The 22,076-nt window shown below is 30.7% G+C and overlaps 2 protein-coding genes and 1 pseudogene across 4 annotated transcripts; 1 reads left to right on the forward strand and 2 right to left on the reverse strand.

The window, feature by feature from the left end:
* The first annotated feature begins 158 nt into the window (after positions 1–158).
* On the forward strand, positions 159–5,631 carry LOC100791100 (uncharacterized). Of its 3 annotated transcripts, XM_006578925.4 has the most exons (6): positions 159–576; positions 689–1,571; positions 1,757–2,496; positions 2,595–2,684; positions 3,763–4,512; positions 4,844–5,631. In XM_006578925.4, the coding sequence occupies exons 2-6, from the start codon at positions 1,442–1,444 to the stop codon at positions 4,982–4,984; spliced, it is 1,851 nt and encodes a 616-aa protein (XP_006578988.1). In that variant the 5' UTR covers positions 159–576; positions 689–1,441; the 3' UTR covers positions 4,985–5,631. The 3 variants fall into 3 exon arrangements, with proteins under 3 accessions (XP_006578988.1, XP_006578987.1, XP_003522590.1); XM_006578924.4 differs by having other exon boundaries at positions 159–1,571; XM_003522542.5 differs by having other exon boundaries at positions 161–1,550.
* A 3,007-nt stretch (positions 5,632–8,638) lies between these two features.
* Positions 8,639–10,465, reverse strand: LOC106798606 (glucan endo-1,3-beta-glucosidase-like; annotated as a pseudogene).
* Positions 10,466–14,133: 3,668 nt separating this feature from the next.
* LOC100820532 (transmembrane protein 50 homolog) lies at positions 14,134–16,849 on the reverse strand. Its single transcript, XM_003523420.5, has 4 exons — positions 16,592–16,849; positions 16,414–16,501; positions 15,116–15,268; positions 14,134–14,550 (listed from the first exon to the last, which is right to left on the reverse strand). Exons 1-4 carry the CDS (start codon positions 16,722–16,724, stop codon positions 14,517–14,519), a joined length of 408 nt encoding a protein of 135 aa, XP_003523468.1. The 5' UTR covers positions 16,725–16,849; the 3' UTR covers positions 14,134–14,516.
* Positions 16,850–22,076: the final 5,227 nt, after the last annotated feature.

Here is a 22,076-nt window from a genome sequence, read left to right on the forward strand (position 1 = left end):
AACACAAATAAAAAAAAGTACATTTACCAAAAATAAAAATAAAAAAACAGATTGAAAGAAGATGAACATTTAGGTACAGGGTTGGAAATTTATTGGGGAGAAGGAAACGTACGAAGAAATTATACCTTAATTTGATTTAAGAGAGAGAGAGAGAGACAATAAACAATTTATTTATCGCATTAATGTTTAATATCCTTAATTTGATTTGTTATAGCATTAAGGAGAAGAGGGTGTTGTTCATACGTTTGATCCTGAGTATCCCAAACAAACTGAAATTATAGCTCCTCTCTCGCGTTCTCGTTCTCTCACACCACACCACATCGCAGTCTTCACCCGCACAAACAACAAAACCCTATTTTTTCTATTTCCACACTCTCTCTGTCTGTCTCTCTCCATCAACGCCATTCCGTTTTTCTCCAAAATCACACTCCCCTATTTGCCCCTAAACTCTTCGTCTTCCGTTTTCTCTCTGCTCCGCATTCGCACAATTGCCTATACCGCTGCTACGTTGAGGCGGTTATTGAAACGGTTGCGTCTCGGTATCCTCGTCAATCACTTGCCAATACCGCTTCTAGGGTTAGTTTCTTCCCCTCTCTTTCTTTCGCTTTCTAATTCCCCGAAAATTTCCCCTCTATCTGTAACCCTAGCTTCGGGAGGATTTTTTCCCCTCACGTGCGTGTCTTTTTAGGGCTTCTTTTCTCTCGACGCCTTTTTTCGGGGTTCCACACTGTCCTTTTTTAATTTTGGGCGTTGCTTCGATTCTTGGTCGTGAACTGTTTGATGGTTTGATTTTTAGAGTTGTACCATTGTCTCCGTAGTTGTGCTTTTGGTGCGGGGATCGATTTCTTTTCGAGATTTTTACCCTGTGTTGATGGTGCGACTCTGAATTTTTGAGGTTTTATGCGAATCCATCTTCTTCTTTTTTCTGCTTAAGATGGAGGCGTAGATAAGGTTTTCCCACGCGGCATTGTCTTTTGTTTCAAGTCACGTGGTCCCCGTGACGGTATCTGATGTTTAGGCGCTTTCATTGATTGGGGAATAGAGGAAACAGTGTCTGTTTGTGGTTCCATTTCAGTTTATTATTGTTGGAGAAGTTACCGGTATTCTGTTTTTTTGCGTCGAAAAAGGGCCAAAAAGATTGGGGGCTGTTGCTTCTGTGAAGATAACCTGCTGTTACTGAATTGCTGGAAGATACCGGTTTGTGGATTAACCTAATTTCTTGGTGGAATCGCTCCAAGTTTCACTTGGAACAGTTTTCTGTTTAGGCAAGTTATTCTTGACTAGTTTTTGGTATCTATAAGATTGAAAGAAGGATGACAGATGTGAGTTAGAGTCGGTAGTTTCGAATTTGAGTGCAACAGTATTGTTTTAGGGGAAGGACTGGTGAAGAAGGTGCACTTGCTTTTTTTTTAGTGAAGTCTGATGATGTTCAGTGTTAGTTATGGCCAAAAGTGAACCTACATTAGTCCCAGAATGGTTGAGAAGTGCTGGAAGTGTTGCTGGGGGTGGCAGTTCAGCCCACCATTTTGCAGCTCAATCTAATCACTCCGGTATTTTCACTGCCCTGAAATGTATGCGTCTTTTTAATGCCTTAGTTTAATCAATTCAGAATATTATGTTGTTTCTTTTTTGGGTGCATTAATATATTTAAGAAACACTTTTTTTTAGCTTATAAGTTTATGATAGGGTTATCTCCTTAAAATAGGGGAATAGAATCGTAATTCATAAGTTAACAATTCCTATCATTGTTGTGTAGATTCTTCTAATGTTGCCCATCACACAAGGAATAGATCATCTAAGTCCACTAATGATTTTGATAGCCCTCGTTCTGTGTTTCTGGAACGAACATTTTCTGCAAATTCTTGGAGGAGTATCAATGGTTCTGCCAAGCATGCCTATAGTAGTTTCAACAGAAGTCACCGTGATAGAGAGAAAGATAGATCAAATTTTGTAGACCACCGGGATCGTGATTGTTCTGAACCATTTTCTGACATCTTTCCTGGAAGGATAGAGAGAGACACTTTACGGCGTTCTCATTCAATGGTTTCCAGGAAACAGAATGAGATTTTGACCCCCCGAGTTGCAGTAGATACCAAATCTGGTGGCAATAGCAACCAGAAAAGCAGTAATGACTTACTTTCTGGCAGTAGTATTGGTATTAGTGTTCGGAAAGCTGTTTTTAATAAGGATTTTCCATCACTTGGAGCTGAAGAGAGGCAGGGCATTACTGAAATAGGGAGAGTTTCATCTCTTGGTTTGGGTGCTACTGCTAGTCAAACTCTACCTGTTGGCAGTTCAACTTTGATTGGTGGGGAGGGATGGACATCTGCTCTAGCTGAGGTACCAACTTTAATTGGAAGCAGTAGTACCGGATCTCTAACGTTGCAACAAACTGTTTCTCCAACTTCTGGGTCTGTACATACAAGTACATCATCTGGTCTTAACATGGCTGAAGCTTTGGCACAGACTCCATCTCGAGCTCGTTCGACTCCCCAGGTAGTTTAGTTGGTTTTCTGTCACTATCTTCATTCTTATAATTATAATGATTTTGTTTATTTTCATGACCAGTTAACAAGGCCTTAATCATTTTCCAGGTGTCTGTCAAAACCCAAAGGCTTGAGGAACTGGCTATTAAGCAGTCAAGGCAGTTGATTCCAGTAACACCATCAATGCCTAAGGCTTTGGTAAGAAAATTGCCTTTTTTAATATTTTTTTATTAGTCATATATTGCAAAATTTGGTTTGTTTTAGATATCATCAGGAATTTGATTTCTTAATTTGATGGGGTTTTTATAGTAGTAAACAGTGAGTTGAAGTTGAGAATTTTGAATTTCAAAGTTGTTATATTACAACCTGGAATGTGCCTTAGCAAGGGTGGGATTATAGAGAAGGCATTAGACTTAGAAAGAGAGAAATTTCAGCAGAAAAGTTCTTACCTAATTTTCTTGTATCATGTTTTTATCATTTCAAGAGCATCAGAATTGATCAGGAATTAGTGCATAACTACAAATTAATTGTTGTGTTGTTGTTAATCTATTATTATTACAAACTGATTTTCTGTAATGATTTTTACTTTTTTTCTATGAAATTTGTGATTTATTATGAATTCATATTTATTCTATTTATAGTTGTTTTAGATAACAAAGGAATAAGTAACAAAAATTATAGTCCAACTAATGCATTGAACTTTATGATTCTGTGCTCACTTTTAACGAAAGGCAAATAGCCTGCTTATAGGATTCAGATTCAAAAGTTTTTTTTTTTTTTAAAAAATCTTTGATTGAACAAATAGTTAATTTTAGAAGTACTATATTGTTTCTTCTGTTTTACTACATCAACATTATGTGATCACTTAAAATTGGTTTTTCTTTGGCATGCTAATTCTGGTTCCTGCACCACTGGTGGCACTGATGATGGCTTGTTGATCTGACTTTTTTAAAATTGACTGTGAAGGACAGTTTATTTGTTTTTGTGAAATGTACAAGTCTCATTGCAATCCTTCATTACTTTATAATTGACTTTCAGCTTATATTGGTCTGTGCATCTATTATGTATGTAAATCTGTGGAGGATGCTTGATTTAGATTATGTAAATTTTTCCTTTTGTTATATCAAAATTGGATAATATTTCTTAGGTTTTATTCATACACCAGAAATACTGAAAATTGCTTTATTATAGCATCATGCTTGTTTATGTCTTCTATTTGATAAATGATAGTTTCTTAATTAAATTCTTGGCAAATTTCTGATGGCTTTCTGGTCAGGTTAATAATTCTGAGAAATCAAAACCCAAGACAGCAGTCAGAAATGCTGAGATGAATATGGCCGTCAAGAACATGCCGCAACAACCCTCTGTTTTGCACATTGTTAATCATTCTGTTCGCAGTGGAAATGCCAAAGGTGATGCTCCGAAAACATCTGGAAAATTTACTGATCTCAAATCAGTGGTGTGGGAAAATGGTGTTTCCCCTACACCTAAGGATCCTTCAAGCCAAACAAATCACACTAACAGTAGAACTGGAAATAATCTTGCTGTTGCTTCAGCAGCTGCTTCTACACCTTTGAAGAAGACCAACAACATCAAATCTCCCACAGAGCGAAAGCCAACTTCTTTGGATCAGAAACTAGGGTCCACTATGGATAAGAAACATTCTATTTCTCAAGTGCAGAGCCGGAATGATTTCTTCAATCTCATTAAGAAGAAAACTCTGATGAACTCCTCAGTTCTTCCAGATTCTAGCCCGGTGGTTTCATCTCCCACAATGGGCAAATCTGGTGAAGTGAATACAGAAGCTCTTGGCTCTCCTGCAAGTCCTCAAGATCTTCGAAATGATGCTGAAGTGATTTGCCATGGTAATGCCCATGTAGAGCTTAACAAACCTGATTATGACCGGAATGATACAATTCTTGATGAGGAAGAGGCTGCATTCCTTCGTTCACTTGGCTGGGTGGAGGATTCTGGTGAGGATGAGGAAGGCCTTACAGAAGAGGAGATCAATGCCTTCTATCAGGAGGTGAGCATCTAAAAAGCATTAAAGTTAAAAGCATTGTTTTATTGAATTGATTTGTTATGAATTGAAATTTTCTGTTTTTCTTTTAAGTTGATTTAATGTATCATGTGATTTTAACCATTGTAGTTAAAAGTATTGCTTTATTGAATCAAATGGGTTCAAAAGTTCCCTTCTGTTAATCACGGCTGAATTTCTTTGTAATATGTTGTACCAAATTACATGGTTGAGTTTGGAAATTTTGAAGGAACTTGCAACTTGGTTGGGTAAATTTTATGGAATTATCAATTCATTTTGGCAAAAGGTTTGCTTATTCTTTGTTGACTTGGTTTTGTAGTGTATGAAGTTGGGCACCACCAGATTAAAGCTATGCCAGGGCATGCAGCCAAAGTTGTCCAAGTTTTCTGAATCTTATGCTACGACTAACTTGCATGGAGCTTCTGCTGAATTGAGTTCTGACTCGAGATCTGAAGCTTGATGCCCGGTTCTGTCATGGATAGATCCAAGTTTCATTTTTTTATGGCAAATGGCTAGTAACATTCTTCCCTTTTGTTTTTAAAGAAGGCTGATCACTTGGGAGTGAAAGAAGTGGGTGGGTTTTGGTCGGAACCCTGCATTTTGCAAATATTGCAATAAGTTACAGGTGTCTCAATCCCGCCTGCTTAACAGGGAATTTTTTTTTCTTATTTTCTTTTGGGTTAAAAGTTATAGGTTGGTGGTTGGGTATGGGTAGGGGTAGGCTAGGGGCTCTTTTGTCTGCAGTGGAAGGTGCTGGGCAATTGCATCTTTTGGGGTATTTTGATCCTTTTTTTCTTTCAAGAGGGTTTGATTCTACATGATAAAGTTTATGATGTTTTTGGTCAATTTTACAAAAAAAAAAGGAAATTAAAAGCTTCTAATTTTAGAGTATGTTGATATTGCTATTCTTGGTAGTGTGATCTTTCTTTCCATGCTGGGACCTGTCTCGCATATGTAGTTGAGATGAATAAGTCGAGATTAGGCAAATGCAAGCCGGCATTAAGAAAAAAACAAAAGTAGAGAATAAGTACTTGTTATATCAAAAAACAAATTTATTTTATTGAAAGCATTTCATAGTAAATTCAGTACTGTTTAATGTTATTTGTTCATTCGACCTTTTCTTTACACATTCGATATTTACGTTTGAAATTAGAGTAAAATTTATGTAGATGAATTACTTCTTAACGGTGTTAAATTTTAGAATTTAAAAATCATGTTTAAAGTTAAATTATTTGATTATGTTTAAATTTTAAATTTTAATATGCATAAAAGGAGAATGTACTAAATTAAATGCTGAATATCAAGTTGTGTAATTTAATGAAGAAGAAAACATTTTCACTCGTTAATGAAAATCTAAATTTATAATGGAAAAATACATATATAACTTGAAGTTTTTCTTTTATCATTTTTTAATCAAAAAAATGTTATTAGTTCCTACGTTTTTTTTTTAAATGTAGTCAAGGTGTTTGTGCTTTTATATTAATGAAATTGGTCTTTAGTTTGAAAACTTTGAAAAATATGTGATTTTTTTTGTTACAAGAGAAAATAAGAAAAAATACAAGAAAACAGTAGCTAACTAGTAATGTGCTCAAATTATGTGGGGACTCGTGGAGAATTACCAAACTTTCATATGACGTAGCTCCAAGTTTGACTAACAAGTTTGCACAATGATTTTCCTTTCTTAAAGTACGCTTTAATTCAGAAGTCCACTCTCTTGATAGGTAACATTTAAATTATTATCATAATGATGGTGAATAGACACATCCTCCTCTATCAGTGTAATAACTTACATAAAATCTGAGTAACAAGTTACACGGTGGTTTCGTCGTCCAAGTTTATTTCACCAAAGTACCATACTCTTCATGCGTACTACAAGCTGCTTGGAAACAAAGGTCTTCCATCTCTCGTAGTCATAAGGTTACTACAATGTACCAAAATGGGTTATGATTGGAGTGCCTCTTCACTAAATGCTACACTAATGTTTCAAGCAACCTCATTCTCCAAGTTTGATCACACATTCCTTTATCCAACCTTTGTGAAATCAAATGTCCCCTTTTATAATTTCTCTGCCAAGTGAATTTTGTACCAAGGAAATCCATATCAGAAGGTTGCAACCGCTAAAAACAAAATCAAACAAAGCAAATTCTGAAGAAAAAAAATACCCGCACAATTTTAAGATGAGAGATAATTTCATTGAAATCTCCAACTAGAACCCAGGGCTAAAAATCCTACGTCTTAGATGATCTAAATATTTCCATAGGTGACAACGCACAAAATAAGCAAGACAAACATAAATACCAGAGCAAACCTAGCTCTAGTTCTCCTCAAGGATAGTGACACAATGGTGACTTGAGGAAAGTAGTCAATTCAATGATCTAATAAAAGAAAATATCCAGATTCCTCCAGCATATCCATGCACTTCTTAAGCTCCCAATAAATTATAAACTTCCCCATCCTATCTATAAATTTTGGTTGCGGAGAACAATGTGCGTTTCATAGATAAAAATTAGTTCTGGCATATATCTTTGCATTAACTCATGTATATGTCGATGGCTTCACCTATTAGTAAACCCTATGTCGTTCAAAGATAAGATGGAGAAATCTTTACACCTAATCATTAAAGATTTCCTGGAAACAGAGCCAAAAAAACCTATGTCACTGGTGTTTCAACCACCATTTGTTTAAATGGTGCATTAGATGTTTCCACCTATACCTCAACCAAAGGATATGGAGGTTCAGAATCCCCCAACAAATTCATTTTATTGGGGCTCAAATTCTTGATATTCATAGTCATTTTGATGCCAAAGTTTTTCATGCATTCAACTTATATAGTTTTCTTTTGTGTGTGTAATACGTTTATCCATATTGCTTAGTCATGTATTGCCAAAACCCTACCATATTGAACTTTCTTTTTGCTTTTGTTGATCATGTGTTTGACTATAGAAAGGGACAAAATAATAACTTTAGGGGTATCATTAATTATCACTAATTCCATTTTTTTCTTAATCCTAATCCATTTGGTTTTTGTTGCAGCACCTTTATCATTATTCGAGAATGATTATAAGAGCCCTATTAGACGTAATTAAGGCATTGTATTTATTGCCATCCTTAATCGGTTTCTCTTTATTGCGTTCTTCGTCAATGCCTCTTTTATTCACTCTACTTTCATTTGACGTTTCCCTTCAGAAACCACCAATCAGTCACCAGCTGACAAATCAACTACGTAGCCACCAAACCAGCCTTAGGGTTTGCATGGCTAGTACTTTCGTTTTTTAGTTGACATCCTTCAGTCATAGAATTGCATGTGCTCAGTTGTCGTCACCTATTGCACCGCCATATGCTTTGCACAACTCCTCATTGTATGGCCATAGAAACCACACTTCTTGCGAAGCAAGTGCCAACATTCATAGCGTGTTTAGATAACACACAAAAAATTAATTTTACTCCATAAAATCATTGTGACACCATGAAAAAATAGAAATAACTATTTGTTGCTTTGTCTTCACCATGAAAATTTAATTAATTATTTCCCACCATGAATATAATTCAAACACACACTATACTCTACATTAAACCAACGATTTTTGGATCACACTTTTCCTACTACTACAAGATGCTTTCCACACACACTCTTGCAAACCTTCCCCTTGTTGCATCCATTGTTCTTATATCCATTTTTATGTGATTATATATAAAACATGCAAAAATATTCACAATAGATATCAATTAGTCCGATAAAACATCTAAATACTTGAAACACTAAATACATCCACCAATGAATTTAAAAGTCCAACACTAAAAACATTAATACTTTAGTTCATTAATACAAATGAATCTATAGTTATAAATAAGTCTTGGTGGGTTGTAATAAATACTAATTTTTTAATGAAAATGCATGTCAAAGGAATAATGGATCCAATTACTAAAAATTAATAGCAATGTTTTTTAATAAGCATAGGTAGTCAAATAGACTAAAGTGATTCGATAAGATCCCGTAACATGAACTAATACAAGATAATTGTGGAAAAGACCAAATTTTTTTAATATCTTTTTGAGAAATAGCTAAAGTAGCTTCTAATACTACTATTATTATACCTATAAAAGCTATTTTATTTGTTATTATGTTTAGAACAATGAAAAGAGGAAGAAATCGAGCTACAAGAAAAATTCTCACATCTACCATAATAATGTGTAACATGTATAAGGGTGAAAATATAAGAAAACCCTTCCATAGCATATGGTAGCTATAAAAGAGGGAATTGGACGAATTTAGCAACAAAAACATAAAATAAAAAATAAAGTAACAAAAAAAAAACTCATTTTTATAAATAACTTATTGATTATTTGAAACAAATATGGAAGATCACTTAATTCGCCCTTAACTTGTTTAAAAATGGATTGCACTAAGTTGAACCCATTTTAAACTCAACCCATATAATGAATAAAGTAGACCAATATCCAATAGATTAACTAAATCAATTTTATCATTTGTACTAATATCCAATAGATTAACTCAACCCCTGGCCTCCTTGAATTCCCTTTTCCTCCTATCACACGTTGTACAGAGTTTTTGTTGTAAACCTGAGCATTCAATTTGCTTGTGTAAGGCTCATAGCGCGCACTAGGTCAACCAATTTCAGACACAAAACAAAAATGAGGTTCGACAAGCCAAAAAGCAGCATGATAAGCATCAAGCATGGCATCAAACAAATTGTAGTACTTGTAACCCCCATCATCAGTGACCACAGGACTTGTTGACTTAAACAGTGCATAGTCTAGAGAAACGTGTTGGGGATCAGAGGAATATGCAAGGTAAGGGTACGAGTTAATCATCACGGGTGAACCATGTTGCAACAAAATTGTTGCAATCTGTTTGATAATGTTTGTTGTTTCATTGATGAATGTTCCAGCTGAAGGTGGATAAGAAGATGCTAAGACAATACCTTTAAGAACTGCAGATACCTATATGTCTTTGTGTATGCCGGCATTGGTAAGTGCATTGATCATGTTTTGAATACCCTTTGCAACGTAGGGTGCTACAGGCCCCGGTGTTATCTCGTCACCTATGATTATGTACCCAAAATTAACGTCCTTTATGTATGGAATGACATTGGTTTGGACCCATGTGTTGGCTGCGTTTTGGTCTTGTGCCATGGTTTGTACGTCTTCATCTTTTGTGCCAATTGCAAGCATCAAAGGTTTACCTCGAAGAGCTTCAAAAAAATAATGCCTTGGCTCAAAGATTCTGATGAATATGATATGATATATTTCTTAGAGTTTCGTTCCACAATTTTTTTTGGAGAAGAAAGGTTGTATCTAGATATCCCACGATTCACACACACACATATATATATATATATATATATATATATATATATATATATATATATATATATATATATATATATATATATATATATATATATATATATATATATATATATCACAAAATAAAAGTAAGGATAATAATTTTTTTTTAACACCAGTGTCATAATAAAGTGTGTCTTTGGTTCTAACGTTTTACAACTTTCAATGCACTCAAACAGAAACGAAAAATAATGTCTTGGTACGTGTTTGGTTTATTGTTGTAAAGTCTCTAAACTATGTTAAGTTAAATGCTATGAATTCATACTTCTCACAAAACTTATAAGAAAATGTGTGCTTGCTTCTTCAATTTAAAGTTAAGCCAAACACACATGGTAGATTGGATTCATTTAGCCATTGAGCATTTTGATCAACAAAATAAACACACTTTGTGCCGAAGAATGTGAGATACAAATAATTATAGTATCTTGTGAGAAAATATAATTTGTGCATAGACATTATTCAATATAAATTGTAATGCATAATAAATTTATTGAATTTTAAAATAATTATCTTAAAAAAATAAAAAAAAAATCATACCAATAAGATAAGTTTGTAAGCATTCATCCACAAACATTCTAACTTTATTTCCTCTTGAGGATGCAAATTTTGTTTGTTTTAAATAGGATTAATTTTGTACTATGAAACCTAATTTGAATGTATGTATAAATTAATTTATAAAATCAAGGGTATTCTATTTTTATCAAAAAAAAAGGTGCAAGCAGCGATTTTTCAAGCAAACTGGAGCGTAGTAAACTGAAATCAACACAGACATAGAATTGTGTGCAACTTACAACTGTTGAATTAGTAAAATCATTGTCATAACCAACAGTGTTCTTCCAGACTTGGAGTCCATGTTGTTGTTCACTGGCTTAGGAAAGTTTTTGAGGACAACTCTTTTGCTGTAAGTACCAAGAGGGAAATAGGAACAGAAAAAAGATAAGTGATTGATAATTGAAATGAACACTCTTATACATATCTGTAGTGATAATCTCTGGTTCACATTTATAAAAGCTTCACTTTTATAGATTGCTAGAGAATGTAAGATACTAGTATTTCTAAACAAATACCCACAAAAAAAAAAAAAAAAAGATACCTCTATAGTATAAATGAAGGGGGGGCATTTAATTAGTTCGAAAGATTGAGGTATTCGGGAAATGAAAGTATTTTTTTTAAGAAAACAAATATTCCTTATACACATGGATTTACTTTCGATTTCTTTCCTTTTTATCACACAAATGAATTTCTTTCCTCACTTTTTTCACACATTCATTTGTTTTAGAAGATTGAAAGTGGGAAAAAATTTGACAATAATTACAAATAAACAGAAACGGTCAAAATAATAATAGGTAGACAAATATACCTCATGCAGATTTATAACAAAATGGCAATTCTTTAAGAAAATGAAATAAAAGGATTTCGCTTTTGATTTTTCTTTTTTTTCTTTCACATTTTCATATGAGTGACAATTCAATTCATTTATCCATTAATTATCTAATCTACCTATTTATAAATCTAACCAGCATAAAAAAAAAAAAATCTAACCAGCTCATCTAATTATAAAAATAAAAATTAATAGATTGGTTGAGTTGAATCACCATTTGTGATTAAATTGATAATAAACCATCTAACGTATTTTGCAATTCATTCGATCAAGTAGTCCAAATTTTATTGGTTAGACACAAGTGTTTAAGATATAAGTCGTGAACTCAATGACGGTATGATGATTCGATGCAAGAATGTATATAAATATTGAACTTTATTTCATGTAAAGTATTCACTATTTTTTTCCATAACAAATCTTTAAAGTAGAATTCGACTGACTATATCTAATAGTCTCATCTTTCAAGTACGTTTGCCTGTTAAACAAAAAAAATCTTTCAACTACGTTTTCCCTTAATTGATTTAGATAATTATTTGTTTAATGATTTATGGATGTATTAATGCGTTATCTTCTACGTATTTATTATAATTGTGATTCCATATTTATTTAATCCATTATTTTACATTATTCATTTATTTCATAAGAGTTAAAGTAGGTGAAAATCTGGCATGGGTTACAAGTGGACGTAAACGGTGACAATCTGAGAATGTGTATAAATATTGAAGTTTATTGGTTAAAGACACCAGGTGTTTAAGAGATGATTCATTAACTCTTTGATGGTTCAGTAAAGAATGCGTATAATTATTGAAGTTTATTTTATAAAAAATATTTAAAAATATTCATTAAAAATTGTTAATGAACAAGTTAGACGATTTTTAGTTAAATGATTAACGGAAGTATTGAACTTTTTAAAAGCTCGAAAGTTGATTAATGGTTTATTTCCAATCCATTTATTATAATTCAATTCCAAATGTATTCAATTCATTAATTAATTAATTATTTAATAAGATTGAAAGTAAGAGAAAATCTGGCATCGATTACAACTACAAGCAACAGAAACGGTCACTATAACAAGAAAAAAAGTATCTTTAAGATTTATAACAAAATGACAAATTTGTATAAATAAATTAGAGCATTTTTAACATTGACGGATGGACGATAGGGGCGAAACTAGAACATTTTCTTTGAAGGAAATATAAAAATTTAGAAAAATATTATTTGTATAACAATTCATTCAACAAATTTTATAATTGAGAGGAGAGATAATTATGAATATGATAAATGATACGATAGAGAAAGATAGATAAAAATGTATTATTATACAAATTGTTGTATGAATAAAACAATTATAACACATTAAATTGTAATTTGAAAATCAATAATTAAATTTAATAAAAACTTAAAAGATTTATCATAATTAACCACATATCATGAAAATCAAAATAAACTAAATTTAACAAAAAATATAAGACTGCAACGTTGTAGCATATATATATATATATATATATATATATATATATATATATATATATATATATATATATATATATATATATATATATATATATATATATATATATATCATGATAGTTTGTTTTTAGTCCAATTATTATACTTTATAGATGAAATTCTAATGATAGGAAATCTTTATTATATTTAAATATCATATTTAAAGTAATTGACCTATTAAAGTTGGTCTAGTGGTGGAAAAATTTATGTATGTACAAGAACTTCTCATTGTCACCATTGTTCATTTTAAAAAAAACATAATTGACTCTCAAAATTTTGTTAAAGCAAAATTTAATTTTAACCTGAGAATAATAAGAACAATATACTTTATGCTTCAAACACTGAAATAATGATATTTAAAAAAATATATATATATTAAGAAACATTTAGAGAAAAATAAAAATAGAGACCTTAAAAGATTATTGAAAATTATGGCGGTTTACTTTTTTTGAAGGTATATCCATCTTGAGTGGAAAGAGAGGTAGAAAGAGGAGAGGGAGAAAATGTAAGATGTAATAGAAGTTGTGATGAAAAAGAAAGAAATGAAAAGAAAGGATTCTAAGAAATAAAAATACGTGTGTAATTTTTTGGAGTACATAAACTGAATGATTGACTATCACATAAGCGTAAATTAAATGAAAAAGTGAAAATTGTCTTTATACTACTTTTTGGGTAACTATATCAAGCATCAAACACAAGAAATAAAAGTAGTAATGTTATTCCCGTCGAATCAAAGAAGCTGATTTTTCCTCCTACACACCTAAAAATGACACTTGTCCACTATTTACTTCAAAATATTAAACTTTTAAAGTTGTTTCATTTTTTCCGAACTTACCCTCACCTCACCGGTGAGCGTAAACCACAATCATGTTTAATCAAAATAAATTCATTCCCTGATTCATACATAATCAACTTCCAGTCCTAAACAACAATAAGTGGTTAGTCTAAATGATATTAAATTTGATGTTGTTAAGTAAAATATTAAATTAGAGTCTTGTGATATAAAAAAATCCTATTAAAAATAACTAATCAAACCCATAGTTAATAAACCTTTTTGCATTTGCCATGTGCTGTATCCTCGCTTATTTTTCTTTTATTTATTTATTTTGCAGCACCAATAACCTTTAGATTATTTTTTTCTATTTCCAGATTTTGTAGTCTTTATAAAATAAAAAAAGCCACATGTTAGGAAAAAAAAAAACCTAAGATGTAGCTCTCTCATTTTAAAGTATAAAATTTTCTCTTAAACTTTCTTACCGTTGGACTGACTTTGCAGTTGAGAGTACAAATGAAGGACGGCATAATTGTGTCGGGAAATCACTGCCAAGAACCACCTTAGATGTTCACAGTACTTACACAAACTTTCGTATATAACCAATCTGAATCATCGAGCAAGTTTTTCTTGTCAAACATAGATGCAGTCAACAGAGTTATTCTCAGTTATAATAACCATTAAGAGTTTCCTTTCCTGTATGCTGTGAGTGCAAAATACTGAGAAAACGAGGGGGGGAATCTTCATAGAACCAATACCAAGACTGAAATTGGTAACAGGTCCTGATCAACTATATGAAACAAGAGATATGAATCTACCCAGAGGCTCAAGATTGTTAGCACAATTTACATTTACTGATTTAGATGAAGCCAGCTATTTCCCGTCACATAAAACAAACAAGATAATACATGGGTGGACATAACCTGGTATAATTTGAAGCTCCAAGTCATATCTTGGTGCACCTTATTCAGGATGAGAAGTCCAATATACCAGTCCACTGTATGCAATGAATTCAAATTAGAATATAAGTAATGAACAAGAAATAAAAAAGTGAAGAATCTATACCATTTTTAAAATTGAAATAAACTTAATTGATCCTTTTTTCAATCTTTAACAGATGGAATCAGAAGGGAGACACAATTATGCTTTCAAGTTTCAGTTTCAGAGAAGGACCTTGATAGGGAGTATTTTTAATTGCATTTTCAAGCTGTTTTTGGGGAAAAATTATTTAAAATCAGGACTCTAGAAAGTGTTATCCTAAATAGACCATTAAAATAAAAATTAGGTTCAAATTTCCAATGAAATGCTAGCTGTTTCAAAATCATTTTGAAAGAGCTTTCTAAATATCCACTTCTGTTAATTTCTTCAACATTTTCAGTTTTGAGGTTTTCAACACATAATTTATTCAATTACAAAGACAAAGTACTTTTGCATCACAACTGGAGGCAACAAGAAATTCTCAGACAGTAATAAATAACTTTGTGTGATATCATCAACTTTCAAGAGAAGCACGAGAGACGAAGAGGCATAGATGAATGATTAAATGTTCAAACACCACTTACCAGATCAAGACAAAAACACACTGCAAAACACCTGCAACTCCAGTCCAAACTGAAGGGGCGGATTTATCAAGTGAATCTTGGATCAGCAGGCCTGCTGATCCAGCTAAAGAAACAAAGGATACAACATATGCAATGAAGAGCCACAGCTTCAGTCTGTCAACAAAAGGAAGTGATTAAAATAAATTCACAAGACAGCTAAAGAGGAAGTGACTCTTATCACTTGAGGCCTTAAGCTAATGGGAAGAAAAATAATACAACTATCACAAGTCACTTTGTGTTGTTAACTTGATGCAAGGTGCAACTGTGCAACAAGCACCAATGACAAAGACATGCTTCACTTTTATCCCTTCTTGCATGTTAATATCCCTCTATCAGATAAAGTAGTGATGCCTGACACACATAACTTTATATAACATGTCTGTTTATCAGTTTCCTAGTAGAACTAGGGTTTGTTATCATTGTTGTTGTCCGTTATTTGCATGCACAGCCTAAGCTAGTAACATGATTAACATATATCTCCTCACAATTCAACACTGGCACTTCAAAATTCAAATTGAGTGTGTATTACTATTAGGAAGCACAAAACTACATTGTATTCCTATTCTCATTGATAGAAGTTTAGAGGAAGGGTGACAATGCCAAACATGCATTACCACTAAAAGCACTTAATTAGTGGTCAGTATGTTAAGAGAAAAATAGCACCTTCAAAGTACAGAGTATAGCAAATAAAAAAACAAAGAACCAGATAAACGTTCAAAGACAAATCATGCTACTACTCAATTGTTCTTTGAACTTGATAATTTGGACACATACATGCACAAACACACTCCAGACATACAAGTACATTAACATCAACATTCCTTACAAAATTATTCTAAATATTACTGGAGACCTCAGCCGACGAGTTGAGGAAACATAAATTCACTGCAAAAGTTATATAGTTCACAGAAACAGAGATAGACAATATGTTGAGCAAACCCATCATCTGGCGAATGATCACATTCCTTCGCTTCTAACTAACTTCTAATAAGTTCATGACTCATGTAAATTAATTCAAAATACTCCTCCAGTCACTAACACTCCACGATCATGTCCAACCTTAAGAAAACTTATACCTTACGGTACATTAACTTGATGAATCGTCAATCTATAATTTCTTCCCCAATATATGAGCAAGGAAGCAAACCCTACCGATGGTTGATTAATTTCAGCAATTAAGAGCTTCGAAAATCGAATGGTTGATTTGAATTTGAAATTGATTAAAGGTAGATAACAGAAAAAGGCAACTAATTAAGTACCTCCACTCGCCTTCGTCGTAGGGAGAATAATCGATGTCTTCTTTTCTAACGCAATTGAACATCAAAGCCGCAAGAGATGCGAAAATTCCTTTAATAAAAAAACACGACCAGATTAATATAAACCCTAAACCTAAAAGAGAGAGAGAGAGAGAGATGAAATGAGAAATTGAGCACTTACCGGGAAGGTAATGAAGGAAGGGAACGGTGACGGTACTGCAGACGACGGCGTCAAGCCAGATCCACCATCCGGCGCCGAAGACGGCGCCGGCGACGCCGGGGCCGAAAATTGCCCATAACTCCAGTAAGTCCATCTTGTTCCCTTCTGCTATTATGTTCTGTCACACTGTTAAGTTTATTATATGCATTGGGCATTTCACTATCGTTCGATATAAAGGGAAAAGAAGAGTATCCGTAACATTTATTTCATACACAGTTAATTTCATCAGATAAAATAAGTACGAGACTAATTGTCATGCAACCACTAACTTTACAATATTATTCATTTATAATTTATTATTAATAACAATTTTAAAATAATTATCATAAAAATAAAAAATTTGTCATTCATAATAATTTTTTATTAAATGACTATAATTTTATATTGTAATATATAATTTATTTATTTTAAAATTAAATTTTTAAATCCTTTTTTAACTAAATATCACTAAATTTTGATTCTTACATTTAACATTATTTTATATGAAAAAGATAAGCTCAACATTTTAATTATTATTATTATTATTATATATATATATATATATATATATATATATATATATATATATATATATATATTCACTCTTATATTATCATTCCAGATTCTGTCACCAATCTTATTATAATCTTATATATTGATCATCGTTAATTTTTTTATTTTGGAAATATTAATTATTTTAAAATTTAAATTTAATCTAATATAACAATTAATCTAAAAAAATATTTTTCCAGCAGTCATCTTATCTCAAAAGTCAAAACACTCTTATTTTATCTTTTTTATATGCTTAATTTTCTTAATTATTTATCTCTTTCCATCTATCATTTTTATTTTTATTTTTAAAATAAATTATTCATGATTAAGAATATTTTACCCATTGAAACATGGGGACTGCGCAGTTGCATGTGTATTTATATTTTATAGGGCGAGGTTGCAATCATATTATTTACATGTTCTCATTAATTGTAGAATTGTTGAGGTTAAAATGTCAAATAAAATGTACATACCAAGATCTCATATTGATATAGTTAATAAATTATTACACATATGATCATATTCTCAAATTTAAAAACTTGTTAGTGGTTATCAATATTATACTTTATTCACCAATTCAAAATAAAGTTTATCTAGATTTTTTCTCCATCATTACAAGGGTATGAATTATAATACAGGACTTCATTTCATATTTCGTTTCTCATGGATTTATATTTGGGTTCTTTCAATCAATTGATTTTTCCTTGTTCTTGTAAGCATTTATTTAATCATTTTATATAATTGTTTTTAAGCTTAAATATATTTAAAATCCCTAATAAATGATCAAATTTTATTTTGAGTTTTTAATAAAATTTTCATTATAATGAATCTCTTATATATTAAAAAAAAAAGTATTTTGACTCTCTTTCATCAATTAATTGATAATGTATATTGGAAAGATTTATTCTCATGTTGACACCCTTGCATTGATATGCTTAAGTGAAATGAAATACAATGCAAATTTTTAATGACTTTTTTTCAAAAATAGTTTTAATTTTTTTTAAAAAAAAAATAATTGGTAAATTTTGAAAAATCATTTTGTGATTTCAAAAGTATAAAATAGAAAACAATATTTGCCTGTTTATTATTTTTAGTTTTCACTCTAAAAATTAATAAAATTAAGAATGAGAAAGTATTTTCACAAATAGTACTAAGGTTAAATAGCTATCACATTGAAACAAACACACGTAAAGCTCCATTGCCCATCAAAAGTTCCAAGTTCTTATCCTTCTCAAGTGTTGCTCGTTTTTGTTTTTAATTCTTGTTGTTTATGTAGCCTCAAATTTATTATTTTTTTTGCTCTTCTCTTTTCTAAATTTTTTATTTTTTTTATTTGATTTTCTTTTTTAGTGGCTCTTCATATTTTCTATTTCTTAATTTTGCACATGTCTCATAGGTCTCACCCTCCTTGTAAATAAGGACTTTGTTTATTTCTTGGGAGCTTTTTCTAATCACATTTACACTCCCTCTTTATAAAGTGTTACATATAATAATGACAAGTGAAACATGTAATAATGTAACTTAATTTAAATTTTAGGAAGGTATTTTTGTATTGAAGCTTTGATAATGTTTACAGATAAGGTATTTGCAACAGTAAGAGAAATTAATTTGTTAGCCATATTATCAATTTAGTAAGTGATGTGAAAAAATGGGTAAACAAATGTTTTTTTTTCCATCCATAATAAATTGCATATTGTAACTTCATAGAGTAATTAGTATGTTCTTTATTTCTTATTTTGTCTTTTAAGATTGTTTTGCATAAATATAATAAATTTTCTTAATTTTAATGAAATAATTATAGAATTATCTATTTCATTATTTTTTTCTTTTCACTTCACAATAAATGCATGTATAAATTAATTAAAGATAAAAACTAATAAGAATATAACTAATGAAAGAGTAATTAATGTAATCTTTAATTTTATAAATAATAGATAAATAAGAATAAAAATTCTCAAAAAATCCAAAAATTAAAAAGGAACGGAGGGAAAATTTGCTAATATACATTCCTGAATCTTGAAACCCATTGAAATTCAAGTTGTATTTTATGATTTTGATATCGTGTGGATGATATGCGTTTCTTAATTTTCAATAATGTTAATATATATATATATATATATATATATATATATATATATATATATTCTTACAATGGGGAATTTGGAAAAAATATAAACTTTGCATTTATGTTAATGACTTGTATTGAAAAATGCATCGTGATTATAATAAACCTTGACGAAAAAGTAATGATCATTATTCCTTTATCCAAAACTCCTCCTTAATGCTATGTTCAATTGGTCTCTCATGCTCGTACCCTTTTGCAAGTTGAAGTTTGCAAACAAGCTTCTCATTAATTTTGATGTAGAATCTCGTGATATTTTTGTGAGTCCTATATTATTTTTAATATTTCTCTCTCTCAATTAAAGAGTATGTGTTAAAAGAAACATGTTGAAAAGTATGTCCGTGCTATTTCTCATATATAATGGGGAAATTAGAGGGTCACATAATTATGACCCTGTTAGCTATTCAATAAAAGCAAAGACGGAATATGCCATTGCAACCTTGAATGACGTGATATTCTACCCATTGTCTCTTTACTTTTAGAATAGCTGTGTATTTTGTAAACAAAAAAACTATTATATCATTTTTTTTATCTCTTGTACCATGTTCTGAGGCTAAGGAATACAATCTAACTATTTTATGAAAGCTTATTTTATTTTACGTTGGACGTATAAAAACCACTCAATGATTTTTTTTTCTTAAGTAATTGAAAGTGTGTAAAACTACTTATGTTTTAAATATAATTCTCTAGATGTCTTTGGTGTTATCATGCAATTGATCATGAAATTTAAGTATTATTTCAATATTCCGTATAATAAAGGCGTGCATTAAAAGAAACACGGGTTACACAGGTAAAACTCTAATTTTAATTAGAAAACAAAACCTAAAATACTTAAGTTGCATCTAAGTTGTGTTCTTTAACTTATGGGCATAGGACGTGATAAAAAAGTCAACGTTATTTTGCTTGTTGCTTCTATGTAAATTATGCACTTCATGAACTATGAGAACAGACTATGTATGTAACCTTAGCTCAAAGAAAATGTTCATACAAGGTTATTAAAAACTTAGGAAGGCTTTGAGATGTTCAGCAATAGAGCCACATAGATGAGAAGAGGACTCTAATATACATATCACTGGCACTTGTTGCAATTTGTTGAGAATTTCCTTTTCATTTATTGTAGTGTGTAATCCCACTTTTGGATGATTTGCTAACCTGAATGTTGTTATATTTCGTGTTTAACATTTTTCGCTAATACTAATGTTGGAATATGTATTACTTTCGTATTGGCTCACTGAGTCATACATTTAACCATACTTTATTCCATGTAACATTTGTTATGCAATATTTAACACTTGAAGGTTTAAAGTTTCGTATCATAATAAAATGACAAACTTCAATTGTTGAAGTTTACCTCACCGGTAACAACATAAATAACACTCAAATAAACATGATTTAAGTACATATTTCTAAATATATTAGAGACATGGTACTGAGATATTGTACAATTATTACATACGCCTTTTTAGTAAAAGCAAAGAAAACACAATAATGAAAAGTAGCAAGGTTCTCCATCTGTGTTCCCTTCAAATGTGAGAAAGTCTAAATGTGAGAACATAACATATGCACACATATTGGGTTAGGTTTATCATATGCATGATTCTCCATTTGTGGTCCTTCCATATGAAACATTCGCAAAACACTAAAGTGAGAGAAGTAGTTAAGAAAGCAAACGAGAAACTTGTTAAGATATACTTTTTTAAAAATGATTTTGGGGAACAATTTAACAAACATGCCAACTCTAGGGAATGGTTTAGCCTAGGAAATTTCCCCATAGATGAAGAAGGATGGATGATCAAAAGAAGTTAGGATACTATAATCCAAATTGTGTATGACTATGAGATGTTAGTAGACAAATTTAGTATAAATATGAAACGTAAAGTTATGCTACTAACATGAGACGATGTCCATCTAATAAAACATTAATAGTATGCCATAACCAAATTTAGTGTGATTGTGATATGACTAACTTTAAATATCTCCGCATTCCTCTAAATTCCAGGTTAATTTTTTCTACAATATACTATATTTCATAAAAAAATCTATTTCACAAACAATTTTTTCTCTCTCATCGTGAAAACAAATTTCAAAACATAATTACCAAATGGATATTTTTTGTAAGTTTTCTTCTCAAGATAGATTTTTTAAAATTGATTTACAAAATAGTTTAAAAAACTAAAAAACAGAATATAATCAAACAAGATTTTCACTTTCTCAATTAAATATTTTCAATTTATTTATTTTTCTTTTCTCCAGATATGTATTTCATGAACAATCCATGTAACTGTTCAAATATTATTCAAATATTTTTCTCTCTTGAGCATACAAAACTACACTCTTTTATTTTTATTTCCATCTCGAAATTGTTTTTTCATTTTTTAAATTATTAATATATAGTTAAAAAGAACTTAATATTACAATTTAAATTATTCACTGCAAATATAAAATGAGTTTTATATCTAATGTTATATAATAAATTAGAAAACATACTTAAATGAGCGGAGGCCTCATTTTTTTTATTGCTAAATCTCATTCTTTTATCTCTTAATTGGACGTTTTTAATATTATCTATCTTATTTTTCATCCGTCTCAAATCACTTTTTTTACTTGTACGTTTGATCATCTCAATTGCATTTCTTTATTATTTCAACCTTTAAATTAAAATTTTCAAATTTATTTGTAAAATAGATATAATGTAGCTAAAGTGTTATTTCAAAGATATTTATAAAAAAAATAATGAATTTAATTATACCATCACTTATATATTTAAATATTTATTTATTATAAAATTGTATT

Source organism: Glycine max, chromosome 4, assembly GCF_000004515.6.
Source record: "Glycine max cultivar Williams 82 chromosome 4, Glycine_max_v4.0, whole genome shotgun sequence".
Classification (NCBI taxonomy): Eukaryota; Viridiplantae; Streptophyta; class Magnoliopsida; order Fabales; family Fabaceae; genus Glycine; species Glycine max.